This window comes from Dendrobates tinctorius, unplaced genomic scaffold (assembly GCF_039654945.1).
Source record: "Dendrobates tinctorius isolate UK_male_01 unplaced genomic scaffold, ASM3965494v1 ptg000040l, whole genome shotgun sequence".
NCBI classification, from domain to species: domain Eukaryota; kingdom Metazoa; phylum Chordata; class Amphibia; order Anura; family Dendrobatidae; genus Dendrobates; species Dendrobates tinctorius.
Window position 1 is genome coordinate 16,591,991 of NW_027361708.1, and position 22,478 is coordinate 16,614,468.

General features: G+C 45.7%; 1 protein-coding gene across 4 annotated transcripts in view; it reads right to left on the reverse strand.

Moving 5' to 3' along the window:
- Positions 1–16,445: 16,445 nt before the first annotated feature.
- NCOA4 (nuclear receptor coactivator 4) overlaps positions 16,446–22,478 on the reverse strand; it is a 95,886-nt gene continuing 89,853 nt past the window's right edge. For all 4 annotated transcript variants that reach the window (XM_073574850.1, XM_073574848.1, XM_073574847.1 and 1 more), the window contains exons 7-10: positions 21,808–21,957; positions 20,719–21,714; positions 18,782–18,874; positions 16,446–17,946 (exon numbers count right to left, since the gene is read on the reverse strand). In XM_073574850.1, coding sequence (XP_073430951.1) covers positions 17,941–17,946; positions 18,782–18,874; positions 20,719–21,714; positions 21,808–21,957 — 1,245 coding nt within the window. In that variant the 3' untranslated portion in view covers positions 16,446–17,940. The remainder of the gene's footprint in view (positions 17,947–18,781; positions 18,875–20,718; positions 21,715–21,807; positions 21,958–22,478) is intronic.

A 22,478-nucleotide genomic window follows, 5' to 3' on the forward strand; every position in this document is an offset into this window, starting at 1 on the left:
TGCCAACAATTTTGTCCAGCCCATTTTTTTTTGTGTGAAATTATGTTGACTTTTCCAAAATTGTGGGTAAACAACTTTGTTTCAAGCATGTGATGCTCGTTCAAACTCTCCTGTGACAAGTAACAGGTGTGGGCAATATGAAAATCACACCTGAAACCAGGTAATAGGGGGAGGCGTTGACTCAATCTTTGCTTTGTGTGTGCGTGCCACAATAAGCATGGAGAATAGAAAAGAGAAAATACTTTTTCTGGAACAATTTCAAGAGTACCAACATTTTTGGCTATGACTGGATCTATACCTATACGCATCGCATGAGATGTGTGAATTATGGTGCTTTGCTCGCCTCTACCCGATTGACACTGCACCAGGGCAATCAGTGGAATGGTATTAGGGTTGTCAGCTGTGATTTGTCAAAAATCACAGCTGACCTAAAGCCCTGGGGTTAGTACTGGAAGGGTGTCTTGGTAGACACCCCTATTACTAACCTAGTAATGACATTATACTGTGTGTATACGCGTGTGTGTTTGTGAGTGCGTGTATCTGTGTATGCACGGGCATATTATACTGTGTGTGCGTATCTTCGTATGGGTATGTGCTTGCGTGTGTAGGCGTATGTTTGTGCGTGCATGTACGTGTATGTGGGGACATTATACTGTGTGTATGCGTATTTGTGTATGTGCGTGTGGGAACATACTGTGTGTATGCGTGTTTGTATCTACATGTTTATCTGTGTGTGTGGTTTCATTATACTGTGCGTATGTTTATCTGCATGTATATATATCATGTGCGTGCTTGTGTGTGTGTATATGTATGTGTCTGCGTGCGTTTGTGTGTAAGTGCGTGTGGGGACATTATACTGTGTATATGTACCATATATACTTGTATATAAGCCGACCCCCCCATAATTTTGCCACAAAAAACTGGGAAAACTTATTAACTTGCGTATAAGCCGGGGGTGGAAAATGCAGCAGCTACTGGTAAATTTAAAAAAAGAAAAAATAGATACCAATAAAAGTAAAATTAATTGAGACATCAGTCGGTTAAATGTTTTTGAATATCCATATTGAATCAGGAGCCCCATATAATGCTCCATTCAGTTCATGATGGGCCCCATAAGATGCTCCATACAAAAAATACACCCGATATAATGCGCCATACAATTCATGATGTCCCCTTAAAATGATCCATACAAAATACGCCCTATATAATTCTGCACAAAGGTAAATAATGGCCCCATAAGCTGCACCATAGAATAATATGCCCCCCCATATGCTGCTCCATAAAGGTTATGGCCCCATAAAATGCTCCAGAGATTATGCCCCCATAAAATGCACCATACGATGCTCCATAGATTATGCCCCCGTATGTCGCTGCTAATAAAAAAAAAAAGACACCTATCGTCGCTGGGGGACAGGTGCCGGTGTCACCGCTGGCTCAGGACCCCGACACCTGTGATATTCTCCTGTCCCTGGTCCATCGCTGCTCGCCGCTGTCTTCCGGGTCCCTCTGTCAGTGACTGTTCTGGCAGAGGGCACGGCGCGCTCTAACTACGTCATCGTGCCCTCTGCTGCCTGAACGTCACTGACAGGACGCGGAGGACAGAGCGACATGCAGCGATGGAGTGGGGACAGGTGAATATCGCTTATGCTTACCCCCTCCGGCAGCTCTTCCTTCAGCGGTCACAAGGTACCACTAATTAAAGTCATGAATATGTGCATATTCATTACTTTAATGAGCGGTACCACTGAAGGAAGGCATGATAGAAGCAGGGGGGATGCAGAGATGCGCCGGGGGGGGGGTAAGTATGATCTGACGGCGGCGGAGGATATCATCAAGCACCTTGCCGAACAGGTACGCTGACATGGAATTGCGCATCCCCTTTCCAGCCGCCCTTTAGCCACAAGGCACGACGAGCAGCATTAGTCAGTCCAGCCAATCTGGCCGCCAGTCGTAAGAAGTCAGCGGAGGCATCCGCCAAATAAGCCGTAGCTCCCCTGATCAGAGGGATAGATGACAGCAACCTGTCCCTAGAGACACCGTTCTTCATCTGCTCCTCCTGTTGATCCACCCAAACCAGCATTGCTCTTGCCATACAAGTGGTTGAGATAGCTGGTTTGAAGGCCCCCGTGCACGACTCCCACAATCTCTTAAACGTGTCTGCATTACAATCCATGGGGTCTGCCAAAGTCCCGGAATCATCTACAGGCAAGGTGGAGCGTTTTGAGGTTGAAGCTACTGCGACATCTACTTTAGGCACCTTAGACCAAGTTGTCAGGTCCTCATCATCAAAGGGGTATCTCCTCTGAGTTTGAAGGAAGGAACCCTCGCTGTCCTTGCTTCTCCCACTCCTTCCTGACCACATCCTTCACTGCGGCCATTATCAGAAATGTTCGCCTCTTCCTCTGTGAGAGGCCAGCGAACATAACCTCCTGCGTGGTTCTAGCCTCCTTTGCAATCCCCATAGTCCCTTGAACTGACTTCACCAGATTATCGGCACTCTCAACGGGGAAACATGAACATCCTTCATCAGACGATGATGCCTGAGAGGAATCAGTAGCTTTAACTCCGTCACCGTCGGAAGAGGGATTGGAAATGGGGGAAGTACTCCTTACTGAGACCTGTTGAAGTGCATTGTGCACAAAATGGCTGTCGTCCGTCTTTTTGCATTTCTCCCGTACCATTGCCTATGCTTTATTAATATGAAATAAAGTGAATCATTTCAAGAGAACGGTGAGTGCCATCCTGCTGTCTTTTTCTACTATGATATTTTATGTTTTTTCTTCACATGGATAGAGCACCCATTCAGCAAGGGTTACAGGTGTCACACTGATAGCGGTTATAAGTGGCTTTGCGGGTATTTCTTTCTCAGGGACAGTGCCGGATGTTACTTTTTTTTCTTTGACTGACTACTCCTTACGCTGGACCTATGTTTTCCAGCCTTATCCGAGCCCTTGAGTAACTGGAGCTCCTCTCTAATCATAAGCCTTATATCATTTGCTCTGACGGACGACTCTTCCTCTAGAGCAGGGTTCCCCAACTCCAGTCCTCAAGGCCCACCAACAGATCATGTTTTCAGGATTTCCTTAGTAATGCTCAGGTGATAATTGCTTTTCTGTGGAGTCACCCTCACAGGAGCATCCACTGCTGCTCTTCTACTGTGCGCCTGCACATCCACCACCTGTGGGTGCGCTACGGAGTCTCCTGGGGAGGACATCATGGCACACTGGCCCAGCTCCATGTTGACAGCTTTATACTTCGCGCTCCCGCGCCTTCTCTGCCCCCCCCCCACACACACCATTCCCTCGGAAGTGATCTTCACTACTTCCGGGCCAGGAGCACTCACCCAGCTATTTTTTTTTTTTCCTGCGCATGCGCGGTCTGACATACCTGGTCTCAACACTGACTCCACCACCTCCCTGGCTCCCCCAGAAGTGATCCAAGCTACTTCTGGGGCAGGAGCGCTTACCCGGCTACTGCGCATGCGCTGCCCGGCTTTCTCCTTCCCGGCACCGCCGCGCAGACACCGGCCTAATAGAGGAGCCGGGTGGCCGATGCCCGCACCTCGCTCCTCCCGGATGAGTCCTGGATCGTCCTGCCACACTGCGCTCCCACGTGAGCTAGGGCGGCCTCTCTCGGACCCTGGCCTCGCCATCCACAGTCAGATGAGGGGGAGCTGACCAGCAGGATTCCCCCAACGCTGCTTCTGGTGCTGCAGCCCCTGCTGTTCCCACTGACACCGTACAGGCGGCCTACACAACCTAGGTATCCTCTTCTTCCCTCAGGAAATCAGCTGAACTGAGGGGGCGAGGGGCACCGCCCCTTTTATTTCTGTAGGTTTCCTGTTCTTAGGGGCGGATCCCCTCTCTCAGTGGGTGCTGCCGTGGTGAGGAGAAAAAAGTATTTTGCATTTTTAGTTGTAAAAACACTCCCAGACACTTTCTCTGGTTCCCCAGGTCTGTTAGTGTCAGCAACTGCTAATGCAATACAGGCTGGTGTTCAGTGCCCTGCCATGTCAGAGGCAAGCAGTGTGTCTAATAGCTTTGGATAAGAGCTTATCCCAGGGGTCTGGAACGTCCAGCCCGTGGCCCACAGCCACTTTGCCTGTTTTGTTTTTTTTTGGCCATAGGCCCTTTAACCTTCTTCACGACATGTGCCGTACCAATACGACGCATTTCATATCTCCCCCTTTGATGTGGGCTCCTGCGGTGAGCCCACATCTTTCCTGGCACGTGTCAGCTGTTTCCACCCGCAGCTTATTAACCCGTTAAATGCCGCTGTCAAACTCTCATAGCGGCATTTAACATGCGATGCCAGAAATCCGCCCATCGGTGACCCCTCGTCATGTGATCGCAGGTCACCCATGGGTTGGCATAACAACCAGAGGTCTCCTGAAGCCCTCTATGGTTGTCAATGCCGGATTGCTATGAGCGATGACTGGTGGTCGGCTCTTATAGCAAGTGAGTAATTCTGCTACATACAGGTGATCTGATCATTGCCTGTATGTAGCAGAGCCGATTGGGTTATGGCAGCTTCTAGTCTCCCATTGGAAACTATTGAAGCATGCCAAAAGTAAAAAAATAAAAATATTAAAATAAAGTTTAAATCACCCCCCTTTCCAAATAAAACAATAAAAACCCCCACAAACATACACATTCAGAATCTATCAATAAAAAAAGAACCTAATTGCTAAACGGCGTAAAGAGAAAAAAGTCAAAACGTCAGAATTATGTTTTTTTTGGTCTCCGCAACATTGCATCAAAATACAATAATAGGCAATCAAAAGATCGTATCTGCACCAAAATGGTATTAAAAACGTCAACTCGGTGCACAAAAAATAAACCCCAACCCAACCCCAGATCACGAAAAATGGAGACGCTACGGTTATCGGAAAAAAAACTTTTTTTTTTTTTTTAACAAACTTTGGATTTTTTTTTCACCACTTAAATAAAAAAGAACCTATACATGTTTGTTGTCTATGAACTCGAAATGACCTGGAGAATCATAATGGCAGGTCAGTTTTAACATTTCATGAACATGGTAAAAAAAAATCAAAAAAACTTGTGGAATTGCACTTTTTTGCAACACTTAGAATTTTTTTTCCCGTTTTCTAGTACACAATATGGTAAAAGCAATGGTGTCGTTCAAAAGTACAACTTGTCCCGCAAAAAACAAGCTCCCACGTGGCCATATTGACAGAAAAATAAAAGTTATGGCTCTGAGAAGGAGAGGAGCAAAAAACAAATGCAAAAACGAAAAAGGGCTGTCATGAAACATCTTTGATACAAAATTCAATGTGGAACCAGCTGATGTGCCTCAATCTACTAAAATGATTGTGCATGCCCTCATCATCTCCCGCCTCGACTACTGCAGCATCCTTTTCTGTGGTCTCCCTGCTAACACCCTCGCACCTCTCCAGTCCATCCTTAACTATGCTGCCCGACTAATTCATCTCTCTCCTCGCTACTCCTCCGCTTCTCCCCTCTGCAAATCTCTTCACTGGATCCCATTCCCTCAGCGTATCCATTTCAAATTACCAATACTGACCTACAAGGCCAACTATAACCTGTCTCCCCCATATGTCTCTGAACTAATCTCACGATACCTTCCCTCACGTAATCTCCGATCCTCCCAAGACCTCCTTCTCTCCTCCACACTTATTCGCTCCTCACCCAACCGCCTCCAAGACGTCTCCCGAATAGCCCCCATCCTCTGGAATTGTTTGCCCCAACATGTCCGACTCTCAACCATATTCGGATCCTTCGGATGGAACCTGAAAACCCACCTCTTCAAGAAAGCATACAGTCTGCAATGACCCCACTACCTCCTCACCACTGCCGGAGATATCACCTCAACCAACACCGGAACTGCTGCAACCCCCCCAACCTACTGTCTCCTTCCCCACCATCCTGTAGCATGTAAGCCCAAAAGGACAGGGTCCTCTCTCCTCTGTATCAGTCTGTCATTGTTAGTTTGTTTTCTGTAAGTGATATCTGTAATTTGTATGTAACCCCTTCTCATGTACAGCAACATGGAATCAATGGTGCTTTATAAATAAATAATATTATTAATAATAATAATAATAATGTGCCTGATGACCTACAACACGAAATCATTCAGCTGCAAAACGATGATGAGTTGAAAGCTCGGTACAATAACCACCCATTGCTTGAGCTTTATTTTCAAATATTTTTATTAGGCATTTTAACAGATTTTACAAAACATGCTCTTTGTTTGTGTAATAATTTGCATTGATAAATAGGGAAAAGGGGATGGAAAGGGTTTGGGATAGGGAAGGGAGAGAATTGCTTGAGTTTTATAAACGTTACGTGAACAATGATTTTCCCACTGTGCGGTGACATGCATTGTAATATGTATCTGTGTTTGGAACAACTTCTTGCTGTGAGCAGTTGTTTTCAAAACTTTCCATCGCAAAGTGTCGACTTCCCTCAAGAATGACTGATGCAAACTTAGAAAACCTCCCAACATCGCACCTCACCGAAGAGTAGTAATTCCAGTCTTCACATTAGGAGGGAGTTATTTAAGTGTTTGAATAAACATAGCTGGCTAATGATTAAGTTAATAATTTTATATGGCCCCCGAACGCTATTATAAAACTACAAATGACCCTTGGCATAAAAAAGGTTCCCCACCCCTGGCTTATCCAAATAGGTCCATCGGGAACCCGTATACCTGGAGCGCTCTTGATAATCAGCTGATCGGCACCACAGCTGCATGTGCCGTGGCTGTGTGACAATCACAACACACAGGCTCTCCATGCATGTGTTGTGACTGTGACACAGCCGCCACTCATGCAGCTGTGGAGTCGATCAGCTGATCATTGGGAGCGCTCCAGGTTTCCGATACAGCTATTCGGTAAGCGCTATAGCTATTCGCTCATCCCTATCACCTTTCGGCTTCCACCTGCTTCCACTGTTAAAGCGCATTTAACGCAATATGTTTGTGGATTTTCAATATTGCCTTCATAAAAGGAGAATATTATTAGAGTCCACAAGGATGGTAAAGGTGAGGAAGAAAAGAGGCTTAGTGTTCCTAAATCACTTAATAATTGGGTCCAAGTATTTTGTATCTATACTGCTGTATTAGGGGAAAAATCCCCTGAGAAATGTAGTGGACTTTTCGACACCTAGATATAATTTTAGAAGCTTACCACAATTTTGGTGGGTTTGGCTCAAATATGATTATTTAGACAAAATCTGTCCATGCATTCATCTCTACAATGGATGTAAACCTTTGGCTGAATCTAATGTTGCCTCAAAGATATATGCAACCTAAACCGAGCAGCATGCGGGGTAATACGAGAAAAGGCGTCTGGTCCGCAAAAAGAAAATGGTCATCAAAAGCTGGAATGGGTTCATGTTCTAGCAAAGAAAAACGTGTTATGTCTACATGATAGATGGAAATCTGAATGAGGCCTTGGAGATCAGGACACCTCAAACTGTGATCATCGTTCTTTATAGTAATATTTCATAAAATTAAAGGGAAGATGGCAGCTATGTTTTCTTTCAATGTGATCCTCATCCACAACTGTGATAGTTTGATTGTAGCTGAATAAAGTTAAGCAAATTATTTATTAATCCCAAACCAAAGTGGGTAAGGCCAACGGAAGGTCTCGTGTGGTTGACAAGAAACCACAATGAGGAACGAAGTTGATTAGGCAACCAGCAAATATCCTTCAAGTTCTCATTTCACTCTTATGTAACATTTCTGCTAACTAGAAAATAATAATAACTACCTCCCACTAAAAACAATCGTCCTCATCCTCCTATCATTGGGACTCTCAGCTGGCTGGAACCTGATAAAGTAGTAGTTGGACCCGCCATCTTTGGCATGCTGGACGAAGCAGCACTGTGAACGTACTGTATAACCATTGCTCCAGACTACTCTCTGTGATCAGCAGTGAAAAACAGGTGGTCTCGTACTAGAGATCTATGGCCCATGATCACGCATTTATCACCCATCCTGTGCAAAGGTGACCAATCACGATAACCCATTCAATACTTTATGCAAATTATGTCGTTACCATGTGCAAAATAATCTTGGAATTACACTACCCGACTTTGTGACATTAAATAACCACTGATGTGTACTAATCAGTGCTTGAATAGCGGTCTGCTCATACAAACAGGCTCATGTAGCAATCAGCACACATAGGCCGCCATTGTATTTGGCACTGAGTCCTGTTTTTACAGCACAATGTGCTGCTGAGAACGATGATCTTTTGTTCAGAGCGAGAGATCATTTCTCCCGATGAGCGACAGTTTTTACTTGTTCATTGGCTGCAAAATTACCCTGAATGAACATTAACTGGAAAGCTCATTCTCAATTTTGCAGTGTAAATGGATCCTTATTCTCTAAAGGGGTGTATTTTATAGTGATCGAGCATTCCTAAGAAAGCTAATTTCTCAATTATCTTGGAATTGGAATAAACATGCTCCTGATTACCCGATAAACAAGCAAAACACCTCACCTGCCATCTCATCTATGGAGCCAAAGTCCGTGGGCAGCATGAACTGCAGACAGATATTTTTCACCGAAACACGCTGGAGTTTTAGAGAAAATATACTGTGAAGATCCAACCGGGGACCATAGCCAAACACCAGACTAGTCCATCACCACCCCCCCGGTCGGCTCTTCCCAGCACTGCTAAGGGAAACTGACAGGTCTCTTATTACGCAGAGACGTGCCAATATCCTTCACCACCACTGGGGGGGAAAAGCTGGACTACTCTCATCTGTAGGAGAAATGTGAGGAAGATAGTCTAAGAGCTGGAGACAAAACACAGTCCTGTGTAATAGCTGGTAAGAGGTTGCCAGTAGTGATGAGCGAGCACACTTGTGTCCTAATTGAGTATCTTCAGCGTGCTCGAAAATTATGCCCAAGTTGCTGTGGCTCTTCGACAGCTGGGACACTTGCAAGGATTGCCTAACAAAGAGAATTGCCTAATAGAATTGGTTCCTATTTAATTGCAGGTTCCCAGTCGGGATGTAGTGTGACTCTTCTGCTGCATGTGCAGCTTATGTTTTGTCCTCGGCCCAAGGCAGCAGCAGTGTAGAGCCAGGGGCGCACAGGCCGGTAGCATTCCTGGAAACCAAGTGGCCGGTAGCTGGGGAGGCTAGGAGACTAGGTATGGCGTCCTGTGGAGAACAGTAAACCAACAATTTTTGGGAAACTCAGCTCCCCTTAGTGAGGGTGTGTTACACAGGTATTTTATAGTTTATACCTCCATCCCTTCTCACCCCAGCGAGAATCCTCAATCAGACAGAGAAGGCAGCCAGACAGGAAGACCGCAGATGCAACTCACATTGAGCAGAGTAAATTTAATTACATGGACTTTTCGTGTTTTACATAAAAATGATGGCAAGAGAAAGAAAGAGGAAAAACAATTAAAGTTTTTTATATATATAATTATTTCACTATGTTTTAATACTTTTTACTATCAGGAAAAAATACGTCGTGAATAGTAATAGAAATGTGTTAAAATAGCACTAGACATCCAAAAATGTTAAAACCTATTTTGAATCTTTTAAAATATTAATCACACGGACCACGTAAAAAAAATCTGAAGTCCAACTTGGCCATGGCCACAACCAATGCTTCTTGGGTAAAATCATGTTGTCTTATTTAAATATTGAATGCTCAGCATTAATGTGGACTAGAATTAAATAAAATGGCAGGAAAGGAGATGTTTAGACTTTGTTGTTGAATGATGTATCCATAGAACTGTTCTGGAACTTGGCTCATGTTGGGATGTATCGCAGGAGAGTGAGGAGCTACATACATTCGCATCTTTTCAGGATTACTTCTTCTGTAGGCCGTCTGAGGATTTTATAGCTGTCTGCTTCTTCCAGACTGGATTTTAAAAGGCGCATAGCTGTATATCATGATTTAGGCCCTTTGGTGCCAAGTGGTTTAGTGAAAAAAGTCCACCTATTTTCTACCCTTGACATCTGACTCATATAGTCCAGTCCCCTCCATGGTTTGGGGACTGTATGGATACCATCAAATTTGAGACCTTTATATGATTGTGGATCTCCTTAAAGTGCTGTGAGCGCTGGCATCCTTTGAAACCTTTCTTGTTGTTTAGATGTTCCTTTACCAGTTTGTGTAACATTCTCCTGGTTCGGGCTAAATAACTTTTTTTTTTTTTTACATGGACATGCTATGATGTATATGACCCCCTTACAAGTAGGTGTGATCTTATAACCCAACGTAGGTGCCCGTCTGTAGTGTAATGATAGGGATTTTCTTGATCGGTTCCTGTAAGCTTGGAGATTTTGATACGATGCTACCAAGGATTGGTCATTGAGATATCTTGCATCTCCTCTAAAGAGGCTTCTAATTCATTGGACTCATACCCTTCACTGATGAACTGTTCTTTTAAGAATTGGGCATCCTGAATGGAATCAGTTACTTTCGTGCAGCTTCTTCATATGCGGGTCAATTGACCCGTGGGGATATTTAGCAGCCATGCTGGAAGATGTCAGCTGGTAATGGGTATGAAACTACTTGAATCTACGTATTGGTGAAAGATTTTGGTGGGTAAAGTCCCTTAATCCACGAACATTGTGAAATCTAACCCTCTTTCTTTCATCCCTACTAGCACGACAGCATCACCTGCATACATAGTCCTTTCATATCTGGCTAGAGGCCCTGGATGGATCTTTAAAGTATATTAGCACTGGAACATTTCAGAAAAAAAAATAAATCTGGCTTTACCACGTCATCCTGTGTAAAGCGGACCTGTGCTGCCGAGAACAATGGCAGCTTATACTGTTCATGTAGCTGTTATTATAACACTAGATTATGGCCCGATGCTATCGCATCGGGAGGATGCGATAGCATCACACCTCTTGCCATGTTAACCCTCAACACACACACTCCTCAACACACACTCCTCTCACCTTTCACCATCTCCACTCACTCTTTCACTCCACATACGACCACTTCTCTCACTCCGTCTCTCATACTCACTCCGTCATCGCCGCTGCTCCACGATCCCTGACATCTTCTTCCGCCGGCGCCATCCTGGATCCAGACGTTGTCCACGCCGGCGACATGTTCTTGCGACGACGCCATCTTGAGTATCGTGAAATCCCGCGATAGTCAAGATAGCGTCGCCGGAAGAACATGTCGCCGGTGTGGACGACGTCGGGATCCAAAATGGCGTCGGCGAAATCTCGCGAGTTTTCGCCGACGCCATTTTGGATCCCGACGTCGTCCTCGCCGGCGACATGTTCTTGCGGCGACGCCATCTTGACTTTCGCGGGATTTCGCCGATCCAAAATGGCGTCGCCGCAAGAACATGTCGCCGGCGTGGATGACATCGGGATTCAAAATGGCGTCGGCGAAATCTCGCGAGATTTCGCCGACGCCATCTTTTTGGATCCCGAGTCGTCCACGCCAGCGACATGTTCTTGCGGCGACGCCATCTTGAATCTCGCGGGATTTCACGAAATCCAAGATGGCGTCGCCGCAAGAACATGTCGGCGGCCTGGAGAACGTCTGGATCCAGGATCGCGGCGGCGGAGGAAGATGTCGGGGCAGCGACGATGACGGTGTATGAGAAACGGAGTGAGAGAAAGGAACGTATGTGGAGTGAAAGAGTGAGTGGACGTGAGTGGAGGTGAAAGGTGAGAGGAGTGTGTGTTGAGGCGGTGTGGTGTGTTGAGGGTTAACGTGCGTGTGTGTGTGTGGTGACGTCACCGGTTACAACTGGACGGAAGTTGTTACAACCGGAAGCTGGTTAGGGCATTTATTATTATAGATGATGAGGAAGAAGCCGTCTGTTGTTGGCGGTGATGGCGTGTAGAGGCTTCTTCAGCCAATGTAATAGATTTAGAGTTAGGGGATTCGTGTGTGAGACGACGGCGTTTATAAGCCTTAATCTTGTCAAGTCGATGCTGTTTTTCCTCAGGAGTCTCGTTAGCACGGCGTTGTTTTTGTCGTAGTGCTAAAGCTGCTTTCCTTTCACTGGCATTGGCATACTGTGCATCGGTATTGAATGGTGGTATTGATAGGGCAGAAACAGATTGCTGATTAGTTATGTCAGTGAACGGCATATGGGATGAAGTGTAGCAGTAAATTGTTCCACATGCTGATGTGGAAGCATCCTGTTGTGAGTCTAATAATAATGATGAGGAAGAGGCCGTCTGTTGTCGGCGGTGACGGCGTGCAGAGGCTTCTTCAGCCAATCTTATAGATTTAGAGTTAGGGGATTCGTGTGTGAGGCGACGGCGTTTATAAGCCTTAGTCTTCTCAAGGCGATGGTGTTTTTCCTCAGGAGTCTCATTAGCACGGCGTTGTTTTTGTCGTAGTGCTAAAGCTGCTTTCCTTTCACTGGCATTGGCATACTTTTTGTTATGACTCATGTTGGCACAGGTAAAGGAGTCTATTTGGCAGTTATCTGGCAGTGAAGAAGGCGTCCTGGAGTATTGTAGAGTAAACAGATACTAATTGACTCTGTAATTGCCCAGCAGTAGTTATGAAGTAGTAGTGGCAAATTGGCCCTGTAGTTGGACACCGGCAGAGGAGCAAGGCAGCAGTAGTTATGGCGGTAGAGGCAAATTGGCCCTGTAATTAGACACCGGCAGAGGAGCAAGGCAGCAGTAGTTATGGCGGTAGAGGCAAATTGGCCCTGTAATTAGACACCGGCAGAGGAGCAAGGCAGCAGTAGTTATGGCGGTAGAGGCAAATTGGCCCTGTAATTAGACACAGGCAGTGAACAGTCAGAGGAGCAAGGCAGCAGTACTTATGGCGGTAGAGGCAAATTGGCCCTGTAATTAGACACCGGCAGAGGAGCAAGGCAGCAGTAGTTATGGCGGTATTGGCAAATTGGCCCTGTAATTAGACACCAGCAGAGGAGCAATGCAGTAGTTATGGCGGTAGAGGCAAATTGATCCTGTAATTAGACACCGGCAGAGGAGCAAGGCAGCAGTAGTTATGGCGGTAGAGACAAATGGGCCCTGTAATTAGACACCGGCAGAGGAGCAAGGCAGCAGTAGTTATGGCGGTAGAGACAAATGGGCCCTGTAATTAGACACCGGCAGAGGAGCAAGGCAGCAGTAGTTATGGCGGTAGAGACAAATGGGCCCTGTAATTAGACACCGGCAGAGGAGCAAGGCAGCAGTAGTTATGGCGGTAGAGGCAAATTGGTCCTGTAATTAGACACCGGCAGAGGTGCAAGGCAGCAGTAGTTATGGCGGTAGAGGCAAATTAGCCCTGTAATTAGACACCGGCAGAGGAGCAAGGCAGCAGTAGTTATGGCGGCATAGGCAAATTGGTCCTGTAATTAGACACCGGCAGAGGAGCAAGGCAGCAGTAGTTATGGCGGTAGAGGCAAATTAGCCCTGTAATTAGACACCGGCAGAGGAGCAAAGCAGCAGTAGTTATGGCGGTATAGGCAAATTGGTCCAGTAATTAGACACCAGCAGAGGAGCAATGCAGTAGCTATGGCGGTAGAGGCAAATTGATCCTGTAATTAGACACCGGCAGAGGAGCAAGGCAGCAGTAGTTATGGCGGTAGAGACAAATGGGCCCTGTAATTAGACACCGGCAGAGGAGCAAGGCAGCAGTAGTTATGGCGGTAGAGACAAATGGGCCCTGTAATTAGACACCAGCAGAGGAGCAAGGCAGCAGTAGTTATGGCGGTAGAGGCAAATTGGTCCTGTAATTAGACACCGGCAGAGGAGCAAGGCAGCAGTAGTTATGGCGGTAGAGACAAATGGGCCCTGTAATTAGACACCGGCAGAGGAGCAAGGCAGCAGTAGTTATGGCGGTAGAGGCAAATTGGTCCTGTAATTAGACACCGGCAGAGGAGCAAGGCAGCAGTAGTTATGGCGGTAGAGGCAAATTGGTCCTGTAATTAGACACCGGCAGAGGAGCAAGGCAGCAGTAGTTATGGCGGTAGAGACAAATGGGCCCTGTAATTAGACACCGGCAGAGGAGCAAAGCAGCAGTAGTTATGGCGGTATAGGCAAATTGGTCCTGTAATTAGACACCGGCAGAGGAGCAAGGCAGCAGTAGTTATGGCGGTAGAGACAAATGGGCCCTGTAATTAGACACCGGCAGAGGAGCAAGGCAGCAGTAGTTATGGCGGTAGAGGCAAATTGGTCCTGTAATTAGACACCGGCAGAGGAGCAAAGCAGCAGTAGTTATGGCGGTATAGGCAAATTGGTCCTGTAATTAGACACCGGCAGAGGAGCAAGGCAGCAGTAGTTATGGCGGTAGAGGCAAATTAGCCCTGTAATTAGACACCGGCAGAGGAGCAAAGCAGCAGTAGTTATGGCGGTATAGGCAAATTGGTCCAGTAATTAGACACCGGCAGTAAACAGGCATAGGACCAAGGCAGCAGTAGTTATGGTGGTACAGGCAATGCCAAGCGTCCGCACAGCAAGTCGGCGTGAGGTAAATGACGCAATTTCACGAATGCAAGATGGTGTCGGCGGACGACGTTAACACCTCTTGCCATGTTAACCCTCAACACACCACACCGCCTCAACACACACTCCTCTCACCTTTCACCTCCACTCACTCTTTCACTCCACATACGTTCCTTTCTCTCACTCCGTTTCTCATACTCACACCGTCATCGTCGCTGCCCCGACATCTTCCTCCGCCGCCGCGATCCAGACGTTCTCCAAGCCGCCATGTTCTTGCGGGACGCCATCTTGGATTTCGTGAAATCCCGCGATATTCAAGATAGCGTCGCCGCAACAACATGTCACTGGCGTGGACGACATCGGGATCCAAAAAGATGGCGTCTGCGAAATCTCGCGAGATTACGCCGACGCCATTTTGGATCCCGATGTCGCCCACGCCAGCGACATATTCTTGCGGGACGCCATCTTGGATGTCGTGAAGTCCCGCGATATTCAAGATGGTGTCGCCGCAACAACATGTCGCTGGCATGGGCGACATCGGGATCCAAAATGGCGTCGGCGTAATCTCGCGAGATTTCGCCGACGCCATCTTTTTGGATCCCGATGTCGTCCACGCCAGCGACATATTGTTGCGGCGACGCCATCTTGAATCTCGCGGGATTTCACGACATCCAAGATGGCGTCCCGCAAGAACATGTCGGCGGCCTGGAGAACGTCTGGATCCTGGATCGCGGCGGCGGAGGAAGATGTCGGGGCAGCGACGATGACAGTGTATGAGAAACGGAGTGAGAGAAAGGAACGTATGTGGAGTGAAAGAGTGAGTGGACATGAGTGGAGGTGAAAGGTGAGAGGAGTGTGTGTTGAGGCGGTGTGGTGTGTTGAGAATTAATATGTGCGTGGTGACGTCACCGGTTACAACTGGACGGAAGTTGTTACAACCAGAAGCTGGTTAGGGCATTTATTATTATAGATTGTGCATTAGGTCTGATACACAGGTGTAGATTTGTATAGTTTCAGGATACATAAGCACACTATTAAAAGGATTGTCCACTACTAGGACAGCCACTTCTTAAACTAAATGTTTAGCCCCGATAAAATAATAACACCTATACTTCCCTTCCATGGCTCCCATGGTGTCAGCAATCGCAGTCTCGGTCCTTTGACGCGGTAGAATGACATGTGATGTCCAGAACCCAATCAGTGCTGGCATCACTGATCAGCTGATCCCTGGCTTTCCTTTTCATGTTGAGTTTGTCTGAAGGAGGAGACTATGGCGCCAAGCTTATTTGGTGCTGGTGTCACAATATTGCATCACAGTTCTGGGGAGAGCAAGTGCAGACACTGCGGGAACGGCGCTGGCATGAGACGTGAGTATAAGCTTTATTATTTTAATCTGGGCCGAACATTTAGTATAAGAAGGGGTTGTCCGAGAAGTGGACAACCCCTTTCAGCCTGATTAAAAGTGGTTAAATGAGCGAAGGACATGGGTCTGTTGTAATCTGCTGTAATTGTAATAATTATTACGGACCCGTAGAAGCGCAAAGGCTGCGTAAACCGGCCGTAGTCCGTCAGGTCTTGTTTCACCTGTAAAATCCCCTGGCACCTGCACACCAGTTTATTGTTATCCTAACAATGGAATAAAGCAACATCAGCAAGGATCGGGTGAGCGCTGCCATGCTTTATACACCCTATGTGGACGCACCACCCAGAAGAATCCAATAAGGAGGTATAAGACAATAGTCTCACATTACAGCTTCTACAATTGGTGCCTAATCTCATTTATCAATATATTACTAAGCATAGGTTTACACGCTGGGGTCACGCTGCATCCAAGCACCACAGCAGCCCTGTGCTACTGCTGCGCTTTCTGCTGTTTCCTTGTAGAATCACTTAATCATGACGAGAAACCGTGGAATAACCTCAGGGCTGCTGAGGTTTTCATATGCAGTGTGACTGCAATGTGCAAACACAGCCTAACAGAAGTTCTTAACACCCCCGCCCATCTCTTTTCAAGACACACTGCAAATAAATCACTAATAGTCTGTATTGCTGTAACTATTTAATGGTACTTTAAATGGTAAAAGTAAAATTTCATGTTTGACACTTTTGTGACCAAGATGGTCGAGTTAGTCATTTATAGTGAAGTGTTAGCTTTCAGTAAGATCATGGCACCTTAACATTCCTTATAATAAGAGTTACGCCGATAGCAGGGCACGTCATCTGATGAACTACAAGTACGTAACCACCAGCGGCAAAGCCCAAGCTGCCAATTGGCAATGAAGTACTTTATATTTTCTTACTGATGGAAACATCAATGCTGCAGGCTCCAACTAAAGGTAAGAGGGTTAAAATATTTTAAAAAAAAATTCCACAACTAGTTTAGCATATTCAAAAAATATATAGATTCCTCTGTAAATGGACACTTTTTGAACGCAATGTCAACACAACCTTTCATATATATATCTCTAAGAGAAATTGCCTCTGTCCCATCATTCTGTGCAAAATGAACGTCAATATGAGATTTCACGACAGCATCTTTCCCAATCGTCTTTTGCATGTAAAAGAAGTGTGGCTTAAAGTAACCCAATTTCAATGGAATCTGACACCAGCTTTTTGCCCCCCTAACCTGAGACCCCGATTCCAGCAATACGTCACTTGCAGGGCTTCATTCTGTAGTTTAGATAAAATTTTTGTTTTATCAGCAGATTAGGACTATATGACTAGTAAGCCTGCGGCCAGGTAGTCTAGCCACACCACCACTGATTGGTAGCTTTCTGCCTATGCACGGTGTATACAGAAAACTGCCAATTAGTGGTGTGGGTGGGGTTATTCAGAAAACTGCATTCAGAGAAATGCTAGATCTGCAGCAGATAAAAATCACTTATCAAAACTACAGCAATCGATACATCGCTGGAATCATGTTCTGTCCCTATATCATGCTAATCTCAGCAAAATCCTAGTAACAGATTCCCTTTAAAACAAAAGAAAAAAATTAAAAAAAAAAAAAAAACACATTAAAAATTAAGCACGTAGCTTCAGTGACTTCATCCAAATGAGTGCAGAGCGCCAAGATATTTCCATTTAGGCTCAAACTGTAAAAACCATGCAGTATGCAGAAATGGGATAGTGTCCCAGCTGAGCTCGAGGCAAGTATGACTATGCCGAGTCTGCATGGTAACTGAGGGTAATGCCGCCGCCAATGGAGGACAATGTCTACTCTTCATGGCAGTAATGGGGAAGATTACGACCAATGGATCCAGAGGCCATGAGGCTAGAGATATTGGAGCACCACTGATTAGACAGGTAATGATCGGTGATCACATATGGTTTCGCACAATGGCCTTGCTACACTCTCCTTGTGCATTTATGCAAAATCCAAATGATTAGGAATCATGTAAAGTCACATTTCAGTACTAGCTAATGATCGATAATGGAACAATTGTGATGACAAAAGGAAAATAAGAGGCAGAACAATTATGACGATCTCTGTGCGCATCATTGGTGTCAAGTTTCTACAATGGTTCAGCAGTCACTAGGCACTTCACATCTGCAAAAAAGAAAAAAAAAAAAAATCAGGCAATGGTCAAGGAAAGTCAACAATTCACATAATTATGTAGTTAAGCTAAAGGGAATCGGTCAGCAGGTTTTCGCTATGTAATCTGAAGACAGCAGGAGACAGAGGCTGAGACACAGAAGTCAGGGAGGTGTCACTTATCAAAGTGCGTGTTGCTGTTTACTAACGGTGACAGAAATATCACCATCAGATTAGTATAGTCACCAGTCCTGCAATGTCCGCTGTGGTGTGCGCAGGGGTAGCTTTCTCAGCTCCGTGTAAGAGAAAACACCCAAAGGGCTCTTCTCATCTTGAGAGTGGAGATTTATTACAAGAACTTTTCAATTTTAACTATTAGTGAACAAACAACCTTAGAAGTCTAGTTTGTTTTTTTGGTTTTTAAAAGTCAAAGCCGCCAGTCTAAGGCTATGTGCACACGTTGCAGACTCTGCTGCGTTTCCGCGGTGGTTTTGGCTCTGCGGAAATGCAGCAGTTCCGCTGACCATGTACAGTACAATGAAACCCTATGGAGTTTCAAAAACGCTGTGCTGACGGTGCGGATTTTTCCGCGGTTTACAAACCGCAGCATGTCAATTGTTTGTGCGGATTCCACAGCGGTTTCATACCTTTACCATAGTAGAGGTGTGAAACCACAGACCAAACCGCAGGAAAACCACAGGTCACTTTACCTGCGTTTCCGCGCGGAAAAACCCGCAGCGGAATCCGCAACGTGTGCACATAGCCTAAGCCATGTTCATGTTGTAAAACTCCAGGCATGGTAAACACAGGACAGAATTTGCTTATTGCCCCACCCTAACCACGAGGTTACCTGTAGAGGGGTGCGGTGCAGCCACTGGTCTTTGTCAGCTGCAAGTTTCATACAGGCAAAAATGTCACAAACACTGGGAAGGCCATAATATTCCTGCATGAGAAGGAGACATAGTATCACCGACCACATGAAATTTACAGAGCAACACTGAAAGCAACGCCCGCTGTAGTACGGGTTTACATTGTGGAACCTGGCACCGCGGCCTGGGCAGAACGGGGAGATTTTACTCAAACACTGAAGAGTGAGGAGATCCAAAGATGATAAACATGCAGCCATCACACCACCTGGCTCCGATTCATGTCAGTACGACTCAGATGACAGGTTCTTTTAAAAATGTCACACTGTGCTTTGTGTAATATCTAGGCTGGGACTACACCATGACATTCTAGGCAACGCTGACTGTAATCGCTAACCCTCCATAAAACAAACAACTGAAACAATTTGATAGAGCAAAGGGTGAGGAGCGGTCCCAGCCTTTCACTTCTACTTTTGACCCAGTTCATACATTGCTTTTATTGTTCAGGTGTCTGTCTTGCAGTATAACAATCATTCTCATCGGTAACTGCATTTACAACCCCAATGTCTGAATGGCAGAAGTAGACTTGCTCTGCTGATTTGCATTTTCCAAAGTGAATTTTAGTTAAAAAAAAAAAATATATATTATATATATATATATATATATATATTTTTTTTTTTAACTAAAATTCACTTTGGAAAATGCAAATCAGCAGAGCAAGTCTACTTGCTTCAAAGGGAGCCTGTAACCTCAGTAAATTTCATTTACTTGCAGAAAAGGTGTCAATCTTCAGGTATGTAGTACTGCGATGCTGCCCAGCCACCACACAAGTGCAGTTACTGGGAGAAAATGAACTTCTTTCCTCCCGAGAGCCGCCAGCTTTCAGTTATGGGGCTGAGCAGAGGGGCTGCAGTCACCGCTCGTATCACACTCTGGCAGTGACTGTAGCTATTCTGTCCCTCCATGACCAAAAGCTGGTGGCTCCCAAGAGGAAATAAGTTCATTTTTTCTCCCGGTAGCAGTGTTTTCAGTAAGGAGGCCGGGCAGCATTCTTAGGCTACCTCCAGATTAACCCTAAATCTGCAGGTAAATAGCGTTATCCAAGGCAACAGGTTCCTTTTTAAAGGGGCCTAAGAGTTTTACAATTTAAACAAGTTGCAGGGGAAAAAAAAAAAAAAACCCAAGAACAGAGAAGACCTGCAGAGTAACCATTTTGCTTACACCTTTATATAGCATTCATTCCTGTAAGTAATTTGGAAAATTTTCAGACAATCCCCCCAAAAAAGTGGTTTTACGATTTTAGAAAACCCTTGTCTACTGGTGCAGATTTATTTAATATACAAACTGTGCTTTGATAAGTGTCCCTGGGTCCAGTGGGGAGTCTCCACCATGGCATCCACTGTTATTGTCTGCAGTGCTGCCATCACGTTGATAGCAGTACTGACACTAATGGAGCTCAGTGACTTTGCCTAAGTAGGCACAAAACCGCTAAGCTCACAGACTGGTTGCAGTGGTTTTCATGTGTCGTCAGCGCTGCACATTACAGTGGGCGCAGTGATGAATACTCAGCGCTAAACCCTAGGAGGGTGAGCAAAGCCAGGTTTGTGTTAGGACAAACTGCACCAAGGAGAGGCATTTTCTTAAACAAGAAAACCTCTTAGTTGTTCGATTTCTATGAAGAATCCACAAAGTGTTCCCGAAGGCAGCCGGCGGGAAGCCCGAAGGCAGCCGGCAGCTATAATAAAAGTTCTCATTACTATGAAGAATCTGACTACCGTACACAGACTTTATGAAGGAGAGGAGGAGTGTGAGGTGTAGATCCTACTGACTACAGAAGACAAGTGTGACATTTCACTCATCTCCATTTTGCTGAATAGACTAGTCTGCAGAGAAGAAGAAGGAGTCTTATCAAGTTTCTTACTTGTGCTTTTTTACGCAGAAGCCACTTATCCTCCAGTGCAGGATCTGCTGCCTCTTCCTTGTTATCAGCACTCTTGGAGGACAACACCCAGCTGACAGACTCTGAAGGCATATGGAATGGAGATAAAGTCGGACATTTACTGCCAGTTGTTTCATGCTCAATCTTTCCCTCTGTCAGTGCGGACTTGACAACCCAGGTGTCTAATGGAGTTTCAAGCAAAGATTTAAAATGCCTAAGGAAGGATTCACAGTCTTCTGCCTTCTTGGGACAGCTTTGATCTTCAGAATCTGCTCTGGAGGGATGTAGCCACATGTTATTAGAAGGCTTTGCCTTTTCACATTCTCGGATATTAGACTTGTGCTCCCGATGTAAAGGGATGCCATTCTTATCCTTTCCTTCTTTCTTCAGGAGCCACTTCCGAAGAGCCTCTTTCTCACAGCTTTCATCACAGACACATTCTGAGAAGGCAGCGCAGGGCTCATTAGCTTTACAGATGTCTTCCATCCTAAAGTGGGGCTGACACTGCTGCAGGAGCCATGTCTCATTTCCAGCATCTGATGTCTTCTTTCCTCCATGCTGTTCGTTGAGGCACTTGAGGTTCCCTAGATTTTCTATTTCCAGAGCGGCAGCTTTCCCACCGCAGCGATTACCGCAGGACTCGACTCTATGAAGCCAATCAGTGATGCTGTAGTCCTCCACAAATGGCTGGAATACAAACCTCCACTTGTCCACAATGTCAGACTGCTGAGTGTGTGCTGGGGAAATTAGCCAGTCTGACAGATCCATCTCTTCATCATTGGGAAGCTCAAAATCAAGGTCTTCTACCTTTTCAAAGGAGGAAGAGGAGCTTGAAATAGAGCTGTCCCGGGAGCGGACATCAGTCTTCTCGGGAGCATCGTCCTTGCTCTGCGATTGTAGCAGCCAGTTATGCAATTCCCCCAACTTCCCCCAGATTTGCTCCATATTAAATGTGGGAAGATTAAGGGTATCCAAGGTCTATAAAACAAACACATAGGTATAGCAATCGTTAGTGAACACAGCATGACTATATGGTCCGACTGCCTCATGCAAGTGATCACAACAACATACAGAGATGGGCTCGGAGAGATGGCTCTTTAACAGCCAGTCTTGCTGAGAAGAGCGGAGGATTTGCAGGGCAGGACACTGGCGGACAGTACTCGCTTGGCCTTCCAGGAGCCAGTCTGAAAGAGGAGTGTTCACGAGCACAGAGAGAGGCTTCTGCGAAAATAAAATGGAAGGTTCACTGCCGCGGCTCACCGACACCTGGTTATTCACCAACATAAGACTCAGCCAGCCAATCCAGAAATGCCTGGATGTAATGTACACAGTGGGACTTTCCAAAATCTTCTTACATCTGGATTAAAAGGTTTTTACATTTTTTAGAGCTTTCTATGGTTGTTTAATGGAATCTCATCATGTTTTTGCCACCTAATCTGAAAGCAGAATAATGTAGGGAGAGAGACTGATTCTTCCAGTGATGTGTTACTTGCTGCAGTTTTGATAAAATCACTATTAGGAGCAGATGACTAGTTGGCTTGTGCAACATAGTCCCCCTGCTCTGTATAGCCCTGCCCCCACTGTGCATAGGCAGAAAGCTGATAATCACTGGTGGGGGCGGAGTTATACATAGCTCAGCATTCAGAACACTAATATAGCAGCAAAGAAAACATTTTTTATTAAAACTGCAGAAAGCAGCCCAGTAAGTGACACATTTAGTTATTTTTGCACATTGATGGACT